Genomic DNA, 19,500 nt, shown 5'->3' with positions numbered 1-19,500 from the left:
GCCCTCTTAAACTGCAAAGACATTTTTGATGTAGCAGTTTTGTCAGATATGACATCAGCAACTGTATTTCCTTCCAGTTTCACCCAATAAAAATGCATTGCTATGTAAAATGAGCAAATAAGGCATCATATCCGGAAATTAAATAAACTCACCATGTGCAGTAAATATATACATTTAACGTGAAGTGCAATGGTTATGGGAATCAAAACTTATGGGTTATATGCTCACAGTAGTGGTTGCCGCTGGTTGGGTCTCCTTCTGGGACTATTTTGCAACAGAAAAGAAAGCACTTATAAAAAAGGTTAAACTGAAGCAAACAAAGGATGCAAAAAAAAAGCTTTATGCACAAATTCTGCAAAAATAAATCACCTTTTAAAAATAAATGTTACTTTTTAAATTCAGGAACATCCTTAGTTCAAGCAACAGAAACAGAACAGATGAGGGTGTGACAGCTCATTGTATAGCTGTCTGTATTAGATAATCAGAGATATGGTTTGATAAAAGCAGCAGAGAGTGATAGGTTAAAATGAACCTCTGTTCACCTTGTCTTTAGCGGCATCGGGAGTAGCCGTTTCCTTTTTGGACGTTTTAGTAGGGGTCACCTGTGCAACAGAGGAATAAAAATGAACCGTCTTTATTTTTTGTGCCGTGATCCACATAAAAACACAAGAGAAAAAAATCTTAATCTTTAAATGTGAACTGTGTAAGCATTGTGGAGCACTATGTATGTGGCGGTTAAGCAGTGTGAAAAGCAAAATGCCAGGAGATACAGTTGATGAGACAGAAAAATAATTATTTGGATAAAACAGAAGCCTTTCATGAATGCAGACATAGGCCTTTATGGTAAGCTAACTGAGGCCCACAGAGGTCCCTGACAGAGCACATACAGTACATGCGCTGCCATTGTGACAGCCATTGTGCTCCGGAGATGGCGTAGGCCTGCCCTCGCTCTATCTTCACAAATCTCGACTTCCAACCGCACAGGCCTCCCTTGTGAGCTCACACTATGGGATGAACAATAGGCCACCACATTCCCGCATGTTCAAAGACTTGATTAGCATGGGGCTAGGGCAATGGCAACTCTTTAAAACGGCATGAATCCAAAAGACAGCATGATGAAGAGGAAATACAATAGCTGCTTGTTGCAACTTTTCCATCTGGCACTGTCATGATGGCAGATTTCGCTACGGTTACACTTAATGTCATATACAGTTATACCGCCTTCCCACATCACTACATAGAACAAAAAAAATCAAAAATACACACAAACTAATGAAACATTTTCAATGTATTACTACTTATTACTGCTAAATGATTGGAAAAAAGACCACACATCTCACTTTGACTGGGGCACAACTGGAAGACGCATTAACCTCATTTTATTTATTTTTAATTTTTTTGCCTGTTTCTCTTCAGAAAAAGAAGCAGATAAAAAAAAGCACATGTGTTCTTTCCCTTTTCCCCCAAATAGTTTAATTTGACATGATAAACAGGAATAGCAGGAGCATAAAAAGTCACCTTAAATTGCCAAATGATGCCACTTACTAGGGTTTTGAAGAAGTTCATAACTGGATTCTCTTCTGGGTTACTCTCCTCTTTGCTTTCCACGGGCTCACTGTCTCCGTTGTCAGTTTCAGGGACGTTTTCTTCCTTGGGACTGGAGACTGGAGTCACCCTCTCTGGCTCCTTTAATGATTCAGGCTCGTGGTTTAGGTTAGCCGTCTCCTGTACACCATGACAAAAGAATTCGCCTTTGAGAATTATGTTAGAGCAGAGCGGAGCTGATATGTAAGCAGTGAGTGTCTTAATCGCAGTATTGAGATGGGAGCACAATTCCAACCATGCCTCTGCCTACTCGGGGCATTGTCAACAATCACCCTTTTATTAATGTGTGTGTCCCACCCCTCAGTCATTGATATTCAACAATGTGTGAGAGTTATTTCTCGAGAAATGTCAGGAAAACCAAATACCTAGCTATGCCCGTATGGTGTGTGTCTATAAAATATGTGAACTGAACCAATGTCAATTCATTTATACATTTTTTGCCTTTTCTTCCAGCAATCTTGATACATTATTTTGGCCCAATTTATTATCCCATTAGAAACTGTAGAGGTGGCCTATTTTGCTTTTCCATATTTTCTGTTACAAGCACCAAAATAAATGTTGCCAAAGTTTCAGTTAATGAGACCAGCAACATAGACAGGTCACACAGGTCAGCTCACAGTAGCCAGACCCACTTTCTACTTACGAGGGGCAGCCAATCAGAAGAAAGAAGGTTTAAATCAGAGGAAAGAGAGCATAAACGTTTGCTCTAAGTAGCGGATGAAGTGAGGAACACGAGGGCCCTTATTTTCAGCACTATAATGATCAAAGTGTATGTATGCCTACATGCAGCCTATCTCGTCCTTAAACGAATGTGGCAGTCTGAACAAGACTTTGTATGAACCCATGCAGTGATTACTAACATATATTTGCTTTTTAAAAAGATTTATTCTAAATACCAGTTCTCTTGATTTTCATATACTGTATATAACGTTCAGTTCATCCTAGCCCTGTGAATGCATTTGCTTAATGAATGTTGCCCACACATAACTGAACAGTTACCAAAATGTACAGAATGAAGAATTACAAATAAATCTGTATCTATGTTATATATCTAAGCAGATGATAATTAGTTCTGGTAAAGCTGAAGATGTTTTTGATGACCATCAGGATTGTGTGGACCCTGTGGCAAGTACTGCTAAATTTTATGTAACCGTAAATGTATTGTGGCTGCTATTAATCATTCCTGTATTATATACAGAACAGGTAAATAGAGGGATATTTGTTTAAAATGTAAATGAAGGAACCAGCTTCAGATTAAATGACTGAATCCAGCAGTCATATATATATATATATATATATATATATATATATATATATATATATATATATATATATATATATACATATGTATGTGTGAAAGTGTAAAAAACCAAGACTTTGTGTGTAAGAAGACTAGACATGTTAGATAATCTTCACTCATTTCTTTTCACTCTCTTTATATTTATACACCACTTTGCATTTAATCATTTTTTATTCTCTTCTTTATTATCTTAATTGTCAAACTGGCTCTCTGTCAGGGAGTTTCTTTTGTCCCGGCTTCTCTCTGTAACCCCTAACCGGTCACAACAGATGGCTGCCCCTCCCTGAGCCTGGTTCTGCAGGAGGTTTCTCCTTGTTAAAAGCAAGTTTTTCCTTCCCACTTCTATCAAGTGGGTGTTTCCCATAAGGGGTCGTCTCATTTGTTGGGTTTTCTCTGTACAATATAAAGCACTTTGAGTAAGTGTTGTTATTTGGCACTATACCATTAAAACTGAATTGAATTGAATAAAATCTCTAAGAACATAAAGCACAGAATGAGCACAATATGTCCCTTTAAGTATTATTTGTCATTAAACACAGTATGACTGAAATAATGAATGAATGAGAAAAGGAAACTTCAAATTAATATTTCCGTGTCTGCTTATTGATCACTGCTCATTCATAATTTATTTGTTTGTTTGAAGACTCGTGGATGTCAATAATACGGAGGACTGGTGAAATTATCTTTCAGTCACCAGGCTTGTTGTTTTTCTCAACAGCTATAGGTGACTGAAACCTAAGAGGTAAATGTTCAATGTTTGAGCTTGTGACTGAGACGCCTTAAGGAAATTCTGTACATCACATGTTGAATCTATCCGGTTTGCACCGCCTCTCATGCGTCTCTTCAGTATCACTCTCCACCTAGAGGTGTATTTAACTTCTGGCCTGGGAGTGCATCGCCACACTTTGCCACAGGCTCATCAGATGGCAGTTTAAGAATCTTCAGAGGTGAAATGTTCATTTTCAGTTGTCTCAAGGATGAGAAATAGTGACTCATTTTTATTTGTTCTCTACTATCTTTCCCAGGCTATTTGGAGAAATAAAACAAAAACAAGGTTGGATTATCTTTTTAGGATTTAATCCCAAGGCTCACATATAAATCACACATGACAACATCTATCCTTGATCAGCATTCTCCAGGGCAGTATTCTCCTCAGTATTCTTCTTAGACTAAAACATAAGGCTCTAAATTCTGCGGTGTCCTTCAGTTGTTAGTTCTTCAAGTTTGTTTAAATTATTTGTAGGATTTCTGAAAAAAAAACAAACCCTAACCCTCACTGTTACCATCTTCTTTACAAAGGGCTTGGGTTCTCGTCCTGCTTCCTCTAAGATTACAAGGGTTTGTTCAGGTGTGTCATGGCTTTCATTATCTTTAGATTCTTAACCTTTTCTATGTCACTTTCTTCTACAGCTTTTTCAGAACTTGCAACCTCTACCTCTCCTTCAGTAGATAAACCTTGGACTGAAGTATTCTCCTCAACACTGTCTGCCACTGTTTAAGCTTGATCTGAAAAAGCTTGTTCTGAATGGGAAAGACGCTCTTCATGTTCTCCAGAGAGAAGCACAAAAGCTGTTGCCACAATATCCTCTTCTTTGACGGTGCTGTTGTTATCCACTGCAGGCTCCTGAAGCGTGGTTCAAATTGTTGATTCTGTTTCTATCTCAGTTATCACATGTTCTTCAACTTCGATGTCTACTATAATAATCTCTAGAATACAATGTGGATTGACTTCAGTTGCTGGAGATTTTAAAGTAGCTTCAGGCTTCTGCAACATTAATTTCTTCTTTGGGACAACTACCGAACATTTCTCCAGACTCATTAGTAGTTATAAGGCTAATATTGTCTTGCTCACTTATTTGTAGCACATCTTCAGCTGTGGTGCATCATCAGGAGTGACCTCCTCATGGGCCAGATCCACCTTAACTAGATTTCCATTCTGAAAACGGACAGCGGCTTCTTTTACAGGCATGTCTTCATTTACGGCTGCGGAGTTTGGGTTCTCATGAACAACCTCAGAGATTGTTTCCGTCACTCCAGTCACAGCCTCTTTGTCTAGGGAGGTAATGTCATTTGCTTCCCCGGTCTCAGGAGTGACAGCATTAGATTCGGGTTCAGCAGTTTCAATCAGCACTACATCAGCTGACTTGTCTGCAGCTCCTTTACTGTTGTCTTCAGTAATTGCTTCACCTACTCCCAGCTCTGACGCAATTACTGCGCAGTCAGAGGCAACTGCCAAAACTGCTTCAACACAACTTGCTGCAGCTTTTGGAGTGGTGGAAGTGAACTCCTTTGCCAGAGTTTTCTCTCTCGTCTGTCCCTCTACAACAGTATCATCTTTTGAGTCAGATTTCTCAACCCTCTCTGCTCTGAACGTTGATGTTTAATCTTTTAAAGGGTCTCTAACAAGCTCCTCAGCTTTGCTAATGGCATGTTCACTCAGTGTATCCTCCACAGTTGTGGCTGTAAAGTCACCATCACCCATTTGTGTTGAAATATCTGCTTTTATGTTGCTAATTCAATTTTTTAATGTTCATTCATTTCCGTCTTGATGGTCAATGTGAGTTATAATGCCAGCTTCCGCTCCACTTGTATTAAATTATGTAAACCAACATACAACTTGTGTTTATTTCCCAGGGCACTCATGATAATCGTGTGGTTGATCACGAGTAATCAGAAAAATTAGTCATGTAGTGTAACATGCTTACATTTGTATTTATTTACTTGCTTATTTAGTTGTTTGTTTTTTGAAATAAGCGCTATTCTACATTATGTTGCCCATTGTAAACAAAGCTAAAAAAACAAAAAAACAAAAAGGAAAAACATAGTTAAATGCATAGAATGCTTGGTGTGTTGGACTACATTACATTGCTAAAATGATTTGGAGTGTTTGGCAGGCTGACAAAATAAAATAATTTTCTTTGCACAGCTAAAAGTCGACATCAGGGAATTTTGATTATGCCAAGTGTCTTCTGGCTATCTGGTCAACTGATAATTGACAAAAACAGCACAACATAAAAAAGTGTGCCCCCCCCCTTTTTAGACATTTTCAGGAAATCCCATGATAAGATCAAAACTAACAATGTGAGCGGCACATCTTTGTGCTCTCTGAATTTCCTGTCGTGGGCGTCGGCGTCAGTGCTGCAGAGGCCCACGCCCACTAATCTTTGTCAAAGACAAACAACGTGTGACATATTTATCTTGTTTTATTTATTTATTTTTTTTAAAAGGGTTATACCCTTGGGCATATGCACTCCTGCTTACTCTGTTTTAGTTAATGTTAGCTGCAGAATGATAAAATAACATAATTCAGAAACACAACACAGTGTGTGTGCTCGCTCTAATAAAGGAAGGTGTGTGGTTCCATTTTATTTTTTTTTAATTAAGGGCAAGCATTGTATCTGCTATATGTATTTACATTATTGTTGTTGTTTTTCAGAATCAATGGAGGTCTATTGCACAAGATGAGCATTATCATAATTTACCATAATTGATCAGTTTTTAAAACTTAGCTAAAGACTTTTCCTTTTCCCATTGCTTTTAATTGATATGGCAACATTACCATTACCTTTAAAATTCTACTATGAGTTTATTTGTGTTTTTGCATACTTTCATTGCAGTTCATACATCATAGATTCCAGTGGCCATTCATCCGTACATTAGAAAATCCTTTTGAATTGCCCTTGTGTGTAAAATGTGCTATGCAAAGTAACCTGACTTGCTCTGCTTGTCTCTTCACAGTTTTGTTGGCAAATAGAAAAAAACAACTAGACTCATCTGATGAGAATAAACATGAAAAGTGCCCTCACCTGCTGTGGCTCAGTGGGAGGAACACTTACATCCACTTGATCTTCACTCTGTGTCTCTTTTTCTTTCTCTTCAACAGTCTCAGCTTCAGCTTTAGATTCTGTTTTCTTTTTGAACAATTTGCCAAAATGACGACGACCTCTTTCTCCTTTGCTTTTCTTGACCTCTTCCTTCTGGGTGTTGGTGTCAGGGTCTTCAGAAACGGCTTGGATTTTGGTGTCAGAGGCTTCAGAAACGGCTTGAATTTTGGTGTCAGGAACTTCAGAAACAGCTTGGGCAATATCAGGTTGACACTCTGATTTGACGATCACATCAGTTGATTTTATGGCAGAGTTTAAAGAGTGGGCCTTGCCATTTTGGCAGACTGTAGTTTCACTTTTACCTGAAAAATAAAAAAGTGGCAAAATAAGCAAAATGCCACATACAGGAAAAACATTGAAACAAAGGACTGAAACTATTGTTAAACCCAGGCTAAATTTCTTTTTTTTTTTCAGGAAAAAAATTACTATAAAATAACAGTTGGACATATATGCTTAAAGACCAGGCAGCAACATTTTACCACTGGGTGTGTTCAGATGTTTTCAGATGTGTGGTGGTGCTTTTCCTTTCTTTCTTTCTGTCTTTCTTTGGATATTTTGCATTTTGCCAGGCTGCCATTGTAAACAACAATAAATTACTTGTCTGTTTAAATAAAGATTACATGGACTTACTATACCACCTAGTGGTACAAATTGGCATTGCATGAAAGTGCAGCCCAGCTCTAGTTCCATTTCAGTTGATATCTCTTCAACACAATATATAGAGATTTTAAACCCAAAGTCTTAACAAGTGCATCACGTCATAGCTTTAGTTAATTTGGGGAAAGTGTTTTGTTACTTTTAACTAAAGGAAACTACATTAAGCACCTTTATGGACACCGACAAACTCAACAAAGTGATCCTCAAGGCCCATAAATCTGGAAATTGTGGAGCTTGGCGAAAAATGTCAAAGTCATGTGAACTCATAGATAATGCTTCACTTTGCGTCCATGATGTGCTAGGCAGTAATAGGAGCACATTCACCAAAGGCTAATACCACAGCAATGCAACATGGAACGTCAAAGCACATCATTCCTGTTAAAATGTATCAGTTCCTCCCTGCGACATCTGGACCTGGCAACATCATTTGTTGAATCTTGTAAATACTGCACATAGTTTTTTTTTTAGCTTTGAAATATTTATTTAATATTTTGCAGCTTGAATGACACACCTTATTACACCTTAATTAAATGTCTATTACAAAGCGATTTCCTGATTCTGATTCTGGACCTTTTCTATGAACTTCCACCTTAACAAACATCCCCCTAATGAGTCAGCTTAAAAGGGTCAAAATGAACATTTCTGGGTTTTATGGAATTTATTTTTAAACATAAGTGTCATTTTGTTTAGTATTAGCCCATAGAGTGATTTTTACTTCTAGCTTAAAGAGAATTTCAACAGTTGCCATAAAATTCAGCAAAATTTCCACGAGCTAGTAAACATGGGCAAGTCAGTGTGAGAACGTTATCTCAGGAATCAACAGTCAAGAGCCATGGGATTCCCACAGTATTTTATTTTTATAGTGAAGACACAAACCACCACACCTTGACAAGTCAAATACTTGCTCCTTGTTAATTCCTGAGAAAACACCTGTGGTTTACTCAGACACCGTGCAACTGGGAGTCACTGTGTTTGCAGAGTATTAAAAGGATTAAAGGATTAATCACCACTAATAAATTTGTAAAATTAATTTGCTTTTTTTCATTGAAGGAGAACCTTAAAGTATATCAGCATAAAGCGTGATACAGTAAAACACAACAGTCTGACATTAATAAAATTCATTCTTAAGTAAGAATTTAATTTGCCAGTGTTGAGCATTGATTTGCTCATGCTTTACAGTGGCACCACCACTGTAGATCAGGCAGAACATCATCACAGATTGCTTGGATGTTATTTATCCTATAAAATAAAACTCATGTACCATTAATCTCCAGTCCGCCAGACGTGACTTCTATAGAGATGCCATTCACGGTTCCATTCTCATGCTTTTCAGGAATTGTCCCATTCTGTGAGTAAATAACAACGTCAGCATTGTGCTTTCTAGTCTAGATGGGTTATCTTTAAAGAGAAGCAGAGTTTTTTTCACCTGTCACCTGTGCATGCTAGAGTTTTGGAAAAGTGTGCATCTTGTGACTGATGTCAACAAATATAGAAAATGGAACGTGCAACTTTTAGCCTGTAATGTCTGCCATGTAATTTGCATTGTTTTACCTTGGATAGCTCTTCTATGTTTACTGACTGCTCGTTTCCCATCTTTTTCCCAGTTAAGATCTGCAGGTTGCAATAGAATTAAATGAAATAGAAATGTCATATTGTTATGTTGTACTGATAAGCAAAGACAATCTGCAAATAATGGTTAACATCTATTAAGACTTTTGCAAAGCCATTTAAACATTTTAATACTGCTTTCAGTGAAATGTCTTACCTTGTTACTTGACTTCCTTCTTAAGGATACGGCGTGTCTGTCTGAGATGGACTTCCTCCTTTTGCCCAACTATGTATATAGACTTTTGTTAACTGGACACTTTATGTGTGTGTCAAAATGGGTGGGTCTGTTTTCAAGTTGGCAGCTGGATTTCCTCTGGAAAAAAAAGAAAGTGCGCTGTATTGGTACTTTGATCAACTCACAGTAATCTCCATGTGGCATCCTGAACATACCCTGACGAGATCATAATGAGGTGTGAATCTGTCCAAGCCTGCTGTGATAAGGCGGTCCAAACAGTTTGTTGACCAATCTGGCGGGGACCTAACAGGATGTATATTAAGGATACTGGTCTGGCAAGCATCCACACTGACAAAACCCAAAATAACTATGTTGGCACTGGTTAATTTGAAGATAACACTTTAAGCATTTTTTCTTACTGATTTAGTTTTTAAAGATGCAGTTGATTGATAAAAAATAAATCTAATCACACAGATGTGCTTTAACATACCCATTATGTTGTTTTGGTATTATGTGATAAAAAAAGAAAAGAGGTCATCAAGGCGGGTAACAAGTTAGATACTATTGTTTACCAGTGTATGTCAATATGGTATTGAAGATGAACTCATCTTTATGTTTTTGGGTTTTTTTTGTAACTAGGCCATGATAATGCTGACAAAGGCTTTTGTTTATTGGATTTAACTTCTAGAAGTCATTTGACTCCTGGAAGATGTCAACCAAAGTATGTGAAAGCGTTTTATCACAAACAAGCATGCTTAAGAAACAAACTAAAAAAGACTATAACATGTGCACTATTTATTGACTTTATTATGGCAAGCCTTGGAATCCATGAAAACAATGGCTCGACTGTATCCTATAGACTGCATGCTGAGGTGGGAGTTGGATTCCCCTGTTTGGTGACTTCATGCAAGGCCTGCAGCTGAGGGGCCTCAAGAAAACTCTTCATGGTGCACCAACGCGTAACAGCCTACTAGGTATGCTAGTGGCTCCTACAAAGTTAGATAAAGACTGCTGACTTTGAGACAGAAAAACCTGCATATTTATGATTTGTTTTTCACTCAGACTAAAATGCCAGTGATGCTTAAAACTACAGGTGGTGCATTGTAATTCGGTCTAGACAAATATGAATTTCTAGTCTTCTCCCATTACAGATGTATTCATTAAATATTTGAACTTGGGTGCAGTACTGTGTGCAAATATTTACAGAACAGCAGTTCCGGTTGGCATAATAACTTGTTTGGCGTATTGAAATGGTAAATGGCCTGTATTTGTATAGCGCTTTTCTAGTCCCTAAGGACCCCAAAGTGCTTTACACAACCAGTGTAAAGCACGATTGCACATTTATTGAGATAATTACCTACAACAGAACAAAAAAATGGCTGAATTATTTTTTAAATAAGTCAAATTTCAGCTTCTAGATGTAAATGTAAGGGAAAGCATCTTGCGACATATCTAACTATAGTTACCAGAACATGAACTCAACTAAATAAACAAATCAATCACACGAAAACTCAAAAAGAAGGGAAAGAACTAAACAAACAGTTTGAGAGAAGTAAACACATTTTCTGGCCAACTTGTGGGGGTCAAACTCCAGATCAGGCCTGCTGATAGGTGGCAGTGTCGGGATATTTATCCCGCTGAGCGACGCTGCGGGTGAACAGTCGAAGAAGCAAAGATGGCAGCGACCATGAAATCATCCGTGGTAAGCAATATTTTTAAACAAAAATCCACTTTTTTGTCTTGCATATGCGTTATTCTATCGCTGTTTTAACAGGGGATGCAGAAAGAAGGTGGCATCGTGTATGTGTGCGAGTAAGACGCCGAGCTTTCTCACGGCGGTGATATTTGAAAGCGCCGTCACACCCTCGTGTAGCTACCGTAAAGCGATATCTCCTTGGGTTAAAACACTAGCTCGACATACGTTGTAATTTTGCAGCTGTTGTTCGTGCGAGCTTAACTATGTGGTGAAACAATGAGCTCAATATCCAGATCAGGGCAGTGGCCGCTGCAGGTGATGGGACACCCAAGCTAGCATGCTAGCAAACAAAATAAAAATCGGCCTGTAGTTAACTGTCTAAGAAACGACAAGCTAAAGCAGTATATGTCCCCAATAAATGACCAATACCCTGCTCAGTCTCACTCAGTTTATATTTAAATGTTTCTGAGGGGCCAACAGCACAGTAGGATGACCATATCACAACAAGCCAAATGTGGAGCAAATAGTTTTCATGTGTTGGACAATGTGGGTTACGCTAATGCTAAGAGGGCAGTCTGATAAAGCTATGCGGGTTGCAGAGGATGTGACTGACGGGTACAAATCTATATGCACCTTTACAACCAATTTTCCAGCTGTTGCTTTTTATTTTTTTAATGCAATGGTCTTGGTTGGCAGTACTTGTTTAATATTTGTTCTGGTGTTTCATCTGCTGTTCCCCTCCTAATAATCTTTGTGTTGAGGAGGGATGCGCTGAATAAATTAATTTTAGCACTGGACAAATCAACCAGATTACATGTATTTGAGGTTCAAATGAAAAATGCATAGTTTATTTATTGATTCTACTCTCTCAAAAGGGAAATTGCAGTCTAGTGCCAGCAAAAACACACCACATAACTTTTATTTGTGGTAGATTTCGTTATATAGTCAGCCAAAAGCCAGACCTGTGCTGTGGTGAATTGGAGCCAATTCGAAATGTAGGACAGGAGGTGAAAAATAAAAACATTGTGCAATCCTGCATAAAGTAGGCCACTTGGTCACTCTAAATGAAACTGAATACAGCTCTTTGGTTTTATTCCTTACGCTTGATTTAAAACAACACCACCACACATTCTTTATTTATAAGGCTTGCTTTAATCTTACTAAATGCTTCTCCATTCATAAGGTGGTGGGTCTTTTTTTTGTTTTTTCAGTTAACACAGCATTAGGGGTGCAACGATACACAAAATTCACGGTTCGGTTCGGTTCGATACTTTGGTGTCACGGTTCGATATTTTTTCGATACAAAAAAAATGTTCATGCCTTTTTAATTTGTCATTTATTAAAATTATAAATATATATTTTAACACAAAAGTACAGTTTTTAAATTTAACCCTAACCCTTGTGCGTGTTGTTTTTTAGCTCGTCATATTGCAGCCACAGAAATTCTTTTGTCCATGAAACCATAAAGCTGCACTTTCTTTTTGCCTTATAGTCTGATTTGTCATAACTTCTCCGTTTTGTGGTAAGCTTTTCTTTGGCTGTCACTTCTTCACCCTGACCTGTCTTATTTGGCTCAGCAGAACTAAAATATATATCTGTCTGTGAAGGTTCTCAGTCATCCAGGTCATCGTAGTGAAATATATATCCTGCCACACTCACATAAGCTCAGCGATTCTCTGCGCGATCAACCTCTCACATGTTTAAGCTGCGGGAGATTTCACTTGTCATGTTTGCATAGTAAGCTAACAATTAATAAGACGATGTCAGAGGAATTGGTGCACAAATTATCATCACTCACAGATCAGTGCTGTCGCTCTCTATACACAGTTCGCGCGATTGCAAAGTGAAAGCAAAAAAACAAGCGCAAATTCAAACACGATTTCAATATGTCACATATTGACAGTGGCTCACCGATGCCAATGACATAATTACCCAGCTACATTTCTGAAAGAATGCAAAAGCATTGACATATATTTTTCCTTCCTACAATAGCCCGACAGGCAGGGCAGAGATAGCCCCGGGACGTCGGGCTAGCGATATTGCGAGCCCTGTATCTGATTGAGGAATCACTCATCTTTGGAAAAGAGAGTTTATTACAGAGAAATGTCTCTTTCCAAAATAAAAGCTATACTATCCGCTTCTTCTGGGCTATATTCTCAGCAGCATATTAAACATATCAGGTCTCCATAAGGAGAATCCTGTGCTAACAGCTGTCTAAATGACTCGGCTAAAGTTTGTAGCATGCATGCTTGTTGTTTTTGTCTTTGCACTAGGATGATGTCGGTGTAAATGTGCAGTCATATTCGTTGTGTTCCCACTAGTGCTTTCAGGTTAATCTCGTTGAAATAACCTTAACGCCACAACACGGCAAATCTCCGTTAACGAGCTACCCTATACAGAGGGGCTAGACGGCCAACACGTTAACGAGCTAACTGCGCTAACACACTAGCTCCCACCCATGTAATTGAGCATTGCATGGCACATCCAACATACTGTTTTACTTTAGTCCATGACTCGCTTACCTTCAGGGTCATACGTCACATGAAAACCAAAATAATTCCAAACGCCAGATCTGAATGAGGGTGGGGAGGTCCACTTCTGTCTCGCTAGCTTGCCCTGCGCTCTTCCTTCTGACCATGCTGTCTGTGTTGAGTGCTCAGTGAATCTGCGTTCGACTACTCCGCCTAGGCTGCACTCTCGAGCCTAGGCGGAGTAGTCAAATGCAGATTCACTGAGCGCTCAACACAGACAGCATGGTCAGAAGGAAAGTTGATAAAATAAATTACAAATTTTGTATTCTTTTTTTTTTTTCTCCCCTTTGGTTTTCTTTCTTTCTCTCCCCCTCTTTCTTTCATTCTTTCCCCCTGTCCTATCCCACAGTCATGTCTGTCCCGTTTGCAACTGAAAATAAAATAAATTCATAATTATAATAAAGGTCAATCAAATGGACCAATATGATGATCCACTTAAAATAAATCCTCTTGGCATCTTTCTTGGCCTCAAGACAACAATTCTGATGGCTATAGAGCCAAACGGGACACAAAAAAAACAAAAAAAAATTGTTCGATACATATGCGTACCGAACCGAAAGCACTGTATCGAACGGTTCAATATCGATACGAATATCGTTGCACCCCTACACAGCATGTCTTTGTAATGCTTGTGATTTCATCTTTGGAAAAGTTGCTGCTGATCAATACTTATAACTCATAGCAGAATAAGTTAAATTCTGTCAGCGCATCTAGGATTGTCATGTTTAACAGGCTAAAATGAACTGCAACCTCAAGTCATTTCTCCTTGTTTGCAGGCAGTTGAAGATGTGAATGTAACGTTTGAAGACCAGCAGAAGATCAATAAATTTGCCAGGAACACGAATCGGATGACGGAGCTGAAGAATGAGATATTGGAAAAGAGGGTGAGTGTTACCGGGGCTGGGAAGACATGTTTTATAGTCTTATATCCGAGCAAGGATTTAGCGTTCAATTAAATTTACAAAAGTCAAATTACACCCAGATGTGAGTTTTTATATCTAGATAAAATTATTACATTAAATTCAAAATGACAACTGGCACTCTGATCAGGAAGATTGAACTGGGCTAATGACTGGAGGAGAAGTCTGACTATTTAGCTTTTTATTTGAATGGGCTTGTGTTTGAATTCAACACAAAGTAGACTCATTCCTTTGTCACTTGTGCACTGGTTTCACTTTCTAGCCTAGTTGCTGGAAAAGTGACTTTAATTAGTTGTCATTATGGAAGCTAAACATTGTGTTGCTGGTGAATGATTGACGAATATCCATGGAGATGTTTCTAATGATCTTACTTTAAAATTACCCCAGAACCGACTCAATCGATGTTCTCATGTCCTGGGATCTCCTCCCAGTTGGATATGCCTGAAATGCCTCTCCGAGGAGGTGTGCAGAGGGCATCCTAATCAGATGCCAGAACTGGCTCCTAATGATCAGCAGAGCAGCAGCTGTACCAAGTTCCTCCTGAGTAACTGAGCTCCTCATCCTCAATCTCTAAAGCTGAAACCAGATGCTGTTATGAGGAAGCTCATTTCTGTTGCTTGTACCTGATCTTGTTATAGGTCAGTTTAAGAACCAGTTGGCCAGGGAATTGACAGCTTCACCTTTATGCGCAGCTCTTTGTCAGATAGCTGCAGATGCTGTTAGTCCCTCCATCCTAGATCTGAAGGGTAATGCATTAATGTTGTTCTTCTTGTGAGATTTAAATCTTGCGAGATGTCTTTCAGGCATTCCAGAATAAAGGATTCATTCAGGATTTTGTAGAAACATTAGTAGATGAGTTGTTTGCCTGCAGTTGTCAAATTCCTTTTGACTTCAGTAAATCATTACAGTATTGAAGAAACGCAGAATAAACCTCAAATCCTTCACATTTGTATTCTAGAGAGAAATGTATGTGAAAAGTTTGGCTTGCACCATATTCTCAGCCCCTGTGTTGTCCCTGTGTGTTGTTACCCACATCCTCATCAGCTGTGGTCAGCTGTGAGCTGCTAATTTGCTGTGTATACCCCCCCCCCCCCCCCCCCCCCCAAATTCGCAACATCAAGATAATTTAACATTTACAGTTCATCCAGTTTTGTTGTTTGAATGATGCATTACACAAACTGATCTTGAACTGTGATGCTAAATGACGCCTAAACTACCGAGGTTTATTTGCAACCACCTCAAACTGACTGACTGTGAATGTCTTCGTGCAGAAAACTCTTCAGAACCTTCAGGATGCCAGTGATGACCTAATGCTGTTTGACGACAACTCTCTATTTATCCCTTATCAAATCGGCGACGTCTTTATAAATCACTCCCAGGACGAAACGCAAGAGATGCTGGAATCCGCAAAGGTAAGTGTAACGCAGACGGTTTCTCAATACCTTTTCTAAATCACTGTCTTGTGAGCTTCTTTTCAAATTTCAACGGCTTTTATCGATCACGGTTTGTTTCAAAGACATTCCTTTCTGTAAACACAAAGATTTGTCCTTGTCGTGTCATTCCTTTGTAAGTCAGCTTATCAGTACTGGAGGCCAGTGCAGTCCCAAAAAGTTGAGGGAAAAGTGAATTTTGCATGCTTTTTGCTTTCTCGAATGTGTTGTTGTGCAGAGTTGAAAATATCGTTGCATGCACAACATTCAGAACTCATCTAAACAGACTCACTGAGCACAGTTTGACAAATGTGCGTGTTGTGTAGTTTATAATTACTTTCAGAAGTGCGTGGACAAACAGTGCTAAATGCCTGTTCATTTATACCTACTGCTTACTAGCCATGAATCACAATTCATCAAAACTGTGTCATGTGTTTTGCAGATATGAATATCTTGTTTGCAAAATGAAAAAACGGCAACTTTGTCAGTCAAATCTAATGTATTAATTCCAAAATCTCTTAAGACCAAGAATTTCTTCATAAATCAATAAGGATTTTGAGTCTTTTCATCACTCAGACCTGATTTAGACTTATACATTTATCTGATAATACATAATTTAAAATAAAAGCATTTGTTAATTGAGAGTATTTTTAGAAATGCTCCACTGGGTAAAGGATTTCTAGCAGTCCTGCTGTTATGTCCAAAAAGCAGTCATTGTTATCTGTGCCTGACAAGTATTCATAATTCAGTTCCCTTTCAAAAATTCCCATTTTACAAAAAGTACAAGTCTAAGTTTCAAATTTAGGTTTGAGAGCTTCCTGACGCACCTTTTGGAAAGACGTGTAGCAATGGCCGTGCTCTGTGGCTGCTACATGAGAGACGTTAACCAACAGGGACTTCAGATTAAACCTTCTCCCTTCTGTAATTTCCATTATGTCTCCATTTGTCCTTGTGTTGCTGTGACTTTATCACAATAGGACATACTGCACAGCCCTGAACTGATTGATTGAAAGGAGTCTGCTGCAAACCTTGAATGACAAATGTGTCGAAGACAGCTCAGTCATTATATCGGCAGATTATATTTTAATGTGGATTTATATCAGTCATTTTAGATGATTTCTTACCTAAAATGATCTCTTTTAGTGTTTGGAATGTGCTTTTGATGACATAAATAGAGTCATTTGGTGAAATCGGTTTGGGAAATGTCTTGTGTCTGTTGCTTGCCTGCTGTGGGGAAATTGAACTGGCTGTTCTGTAATTGGAGTTTCTGTGTTCTGTAATCAGGAAACACTGGAGCAAGAGGTCCAAGACCTTGAGAAACAAGTGTCAGCGATACAGCAAGTGTTGAGTGATCTGAAGGTGCAGCTTTATGCCAAGTTTGGTAACAACATTAACCTGGAGGCAGATGAAAGCTGAGCAGTGAAATGGACTTTGACAGTTGCCCCAGTTTGGACTTTTCCACAGACCTCCTGTATCGGCTTCACAACACCCCCCCCCCCCCAAAAAAAAAAAAAAAAAAGATTTCTTACGTTTGGTAGCATCTTTCATTCATGCCAATAATGTGTCTGCAGTTTTGTGTTGTCAAACATGATCACAAGGTCATCAAACAAATGTTTTGCGCAAATGAATAAATGTACTTCATTTCTAATGAATTTCAAGTGGTCGCATAATCAATTTTTTTTCACTGAACTGATTACAAATTTGCTAGAAATTAAAATATTACAAAGCTCTTTGTTCTTTTTACAGAGTCTGAAATGCAGCAAAAGGATTTGTCATTTTTTTACTAATGTCAAAGGTAGGACAAAATGTTTGTGACACACTGGTGTACTCGTCAATCAATAATTTAGAGTACACTGATTTGTACTCTTTGCAAAGTTTTGACGTCATTCTCATCAATCATTAATTCATTCTGTCTGAGAGTTTTCGAGTTTGAAACGATAAAAAAAGCGCGTTTTCAGCAAATGACGCTTTGCTGAGACCCGTAGTCGCAGGCTGAACGAGTGTGTGAATATAGAGGTCTCTGCTTTAATAAGTAGCCATACGGTTTAGATGCAATTTAAAACAACATGCAAGAAATCTGCCACCACATCCACAAAACACAGTTCAGTGGGGCGTCATTTTTAAAAAGGTAAAAGGAACTAGCCACTCACTAGGTAACACAGAAGTTTGATTTTTGGGTGTATGTTGAAAATGCTGATTACATTATCAGAACAAGAAGACTGCACGAGAGTGAGTGTATTTGTTGTTGGAGGAGGGGGGCGGGGGTAGTATAATCTAGTACCCAGTTCAAACTGAAATGCACTTCATTGATCTGTAACAATTCAGCAGAATTAAAAGATGAATTATGTTGTCTTTAATGTCTTTCCTCCATTTTAATCCAGCATGTACAGTGTTCTGGATGGTTGGTGGCTCTCACAAATATCAACAATGCACAAACCTCATTAAATTGTGCCCTCAAGTGTGGCCTGCGTGAGCTAATAAAATGTCTGGGATGGAAAAAAAATAAAAGAAATGGAGAGCTTGGAGTTATAGGAGACACCTCAGGAGAATCGAGATCTCAATTAACAAGTTTCCCCTCCCTGTAGGGTTCCTGCTGAACATTCATAGCTATGATTAAGAGGAACACTGCCCACACAAGCTTGTCTTTATGCACAGCTTGTTAAACCTCAGGCTCAGAGGAACATGCATGGAAATGACTTGAGTTATTTCCCTCATGGCCTTGTTTACTCAGTCTCTGCCCCTTCGCCCCCCGCATCTGTTTGTTTTTACCTGTCCGCTCATTCCCTCGCTTCCTCTCAAATGACGCACACGTTGATATTTATCAACCGCGCTGCTGGATTGATAGCTTTTAAAGTGGCATGATTTGGAGTGAATATTCAATCAAGGTCGGGTATAGTCTGCCAGAATCTTTAGATTCATTAGTGTTTGGACACAATTTCAATAGGATGAAGTCTGTTGTTTAATTCACCAAACACTGTCATCTTAATTCCTTTATTTGGAGGAAAATGATCTGAAGTTGTGACTTTAAATAAGGTACATATATGTAGTAGGCTCTGCTTCCTTTGATTTAAAGTAACAGCAAAAACATACCAGTGGGTGTCTCTAGTTCCCCAGTAATTTCAGTGAGCTCGTATCTATAAGTAGGATCGAGATGAGCTTTCTGAGATCCCTCAATATAGCTGCGCATTGCAAATATACGTCCAAACATGCTCACGTCATGTCTCCTGCAGAAGAATTATGAATGAAACGTAAAATAAACCAAAACAAAAACAGCAGTATGCACCTGGGACATCATTTTCCCATAAAAATCAATTGCATGCATTACATATACGACAGTTTGATTTGCCTGCTTTCTAAATAATAAAAAGAAATAGTTGTTTGAGCGGGTATCCCTTGTTTTTCCATGAAGAGTTTGTGCACACTTTATATCATTTTCTGCGCTGGTGCTACAGTGAAAAATCGTGTTTGCTCACTGTCTCTGTATGTTAGCCTAAATGTCAGGAGAGTCAACCCAGACGGTTTGAAAAATCCATAGCAGCTACAGCCATTCTTCATCACTTACAGCTGTTCTGTCTCAGCCAGCTTTTATTCATTACAAGGGGGAGCAATCCAGCCCCTCTCGAAAGCACAATGCAGCGTGCTGCTTGTCAAATGGCAGGCGGTTCAATAACACAATATTACATGAATTTGCAAA

The 19,500-nt window shown here is 38.7% G+C and overlaps 2 protein-coding genes across 6 annotated transcripts in view; one reads left to right on the top strand and one right to left on the bottom strand.

The window, feature by feature from the left end:
• The window catches only part of bcas1 (brain enriched myelin associated protein 1), a 39,377-nt gene that overhangs the window by 5,847 nt on the left and 14,030 nt on the right, over window positions 1-19,500 (bottom strand). For all 5 annotated transcript variants that reach the window (XM_080899817.1, XM_080899820.1, XM_080899821.1 and 2 more), the window contains 7 exons: window positions 9,212-9,367; window positions 8,998-9,057; window positions 8,708-8,792; window positions 6,712-7,091; window positions 1,546-1,725; window positions 543-602; window positions 229-264 (listed from right to left, as the gene is read on the bottom strand). In XM_080899817.1, the coding sequence (XP_080755943.1) occupies window positions 229-264; window positions 543-602; window positions 1,546-1,725; window positions 6,712-7,091; window positions 8,708-8,792; window positions 8,998-9,039 (783 nt within the window). In that variant the 5' untranslated portion in view covers window positions 9,040-9,057; window positions 9,212-9,367. The remainder of the gene's footprint in view (window positions 1-228; window positions 265-542; window positions 603-1,545; window positions 1,726-6,711; window positions 7,092-8,707; window positions 8,793-8,997; window positions 9,058-9,211; window positions 9,368-19,500) is intronic.
• pfdn4 (prefoldin subunit 4) lies at window positions 10,841-18,163 on the top strand. Its single transcript, XM_080899824.1, has 4 exons — window positions 10,841-10,931; window positions 14,233-14,340; window positions 15,648-15,788; window positions 17,091-18,163. The coding sequence occupies exons 1-4, from the start codon at window positions 10,905-10,907 to the stop codon at window positions 17,220-17,222; spliced, it is 408 nt and encodes a 135-aa protein (XP_080755950.1). The 5' UTR covers window positions 10,841-10,904; the 3' UTR covers window positions 17,223-18,163.

Source organism: Rhamphochromis sp. 'chilingali' (genome assembly GCF_963969265.1).
Source record: "Rhamphochromis sp. 'chilingali' genome assembly, chromosome: 12".
NCBI lineage: Eukaryota > Metazoa > Chordata > Actinopteri > Cichliformes > Cichlidae > Rhamphochromis > Rhamphochromis sp. 'chilingali'.
The sequence above is the reverse complement of the archived record's forward strand: the minus strand, read 5'-3'. Positions and strand labels throughout refer to the sequence as shown.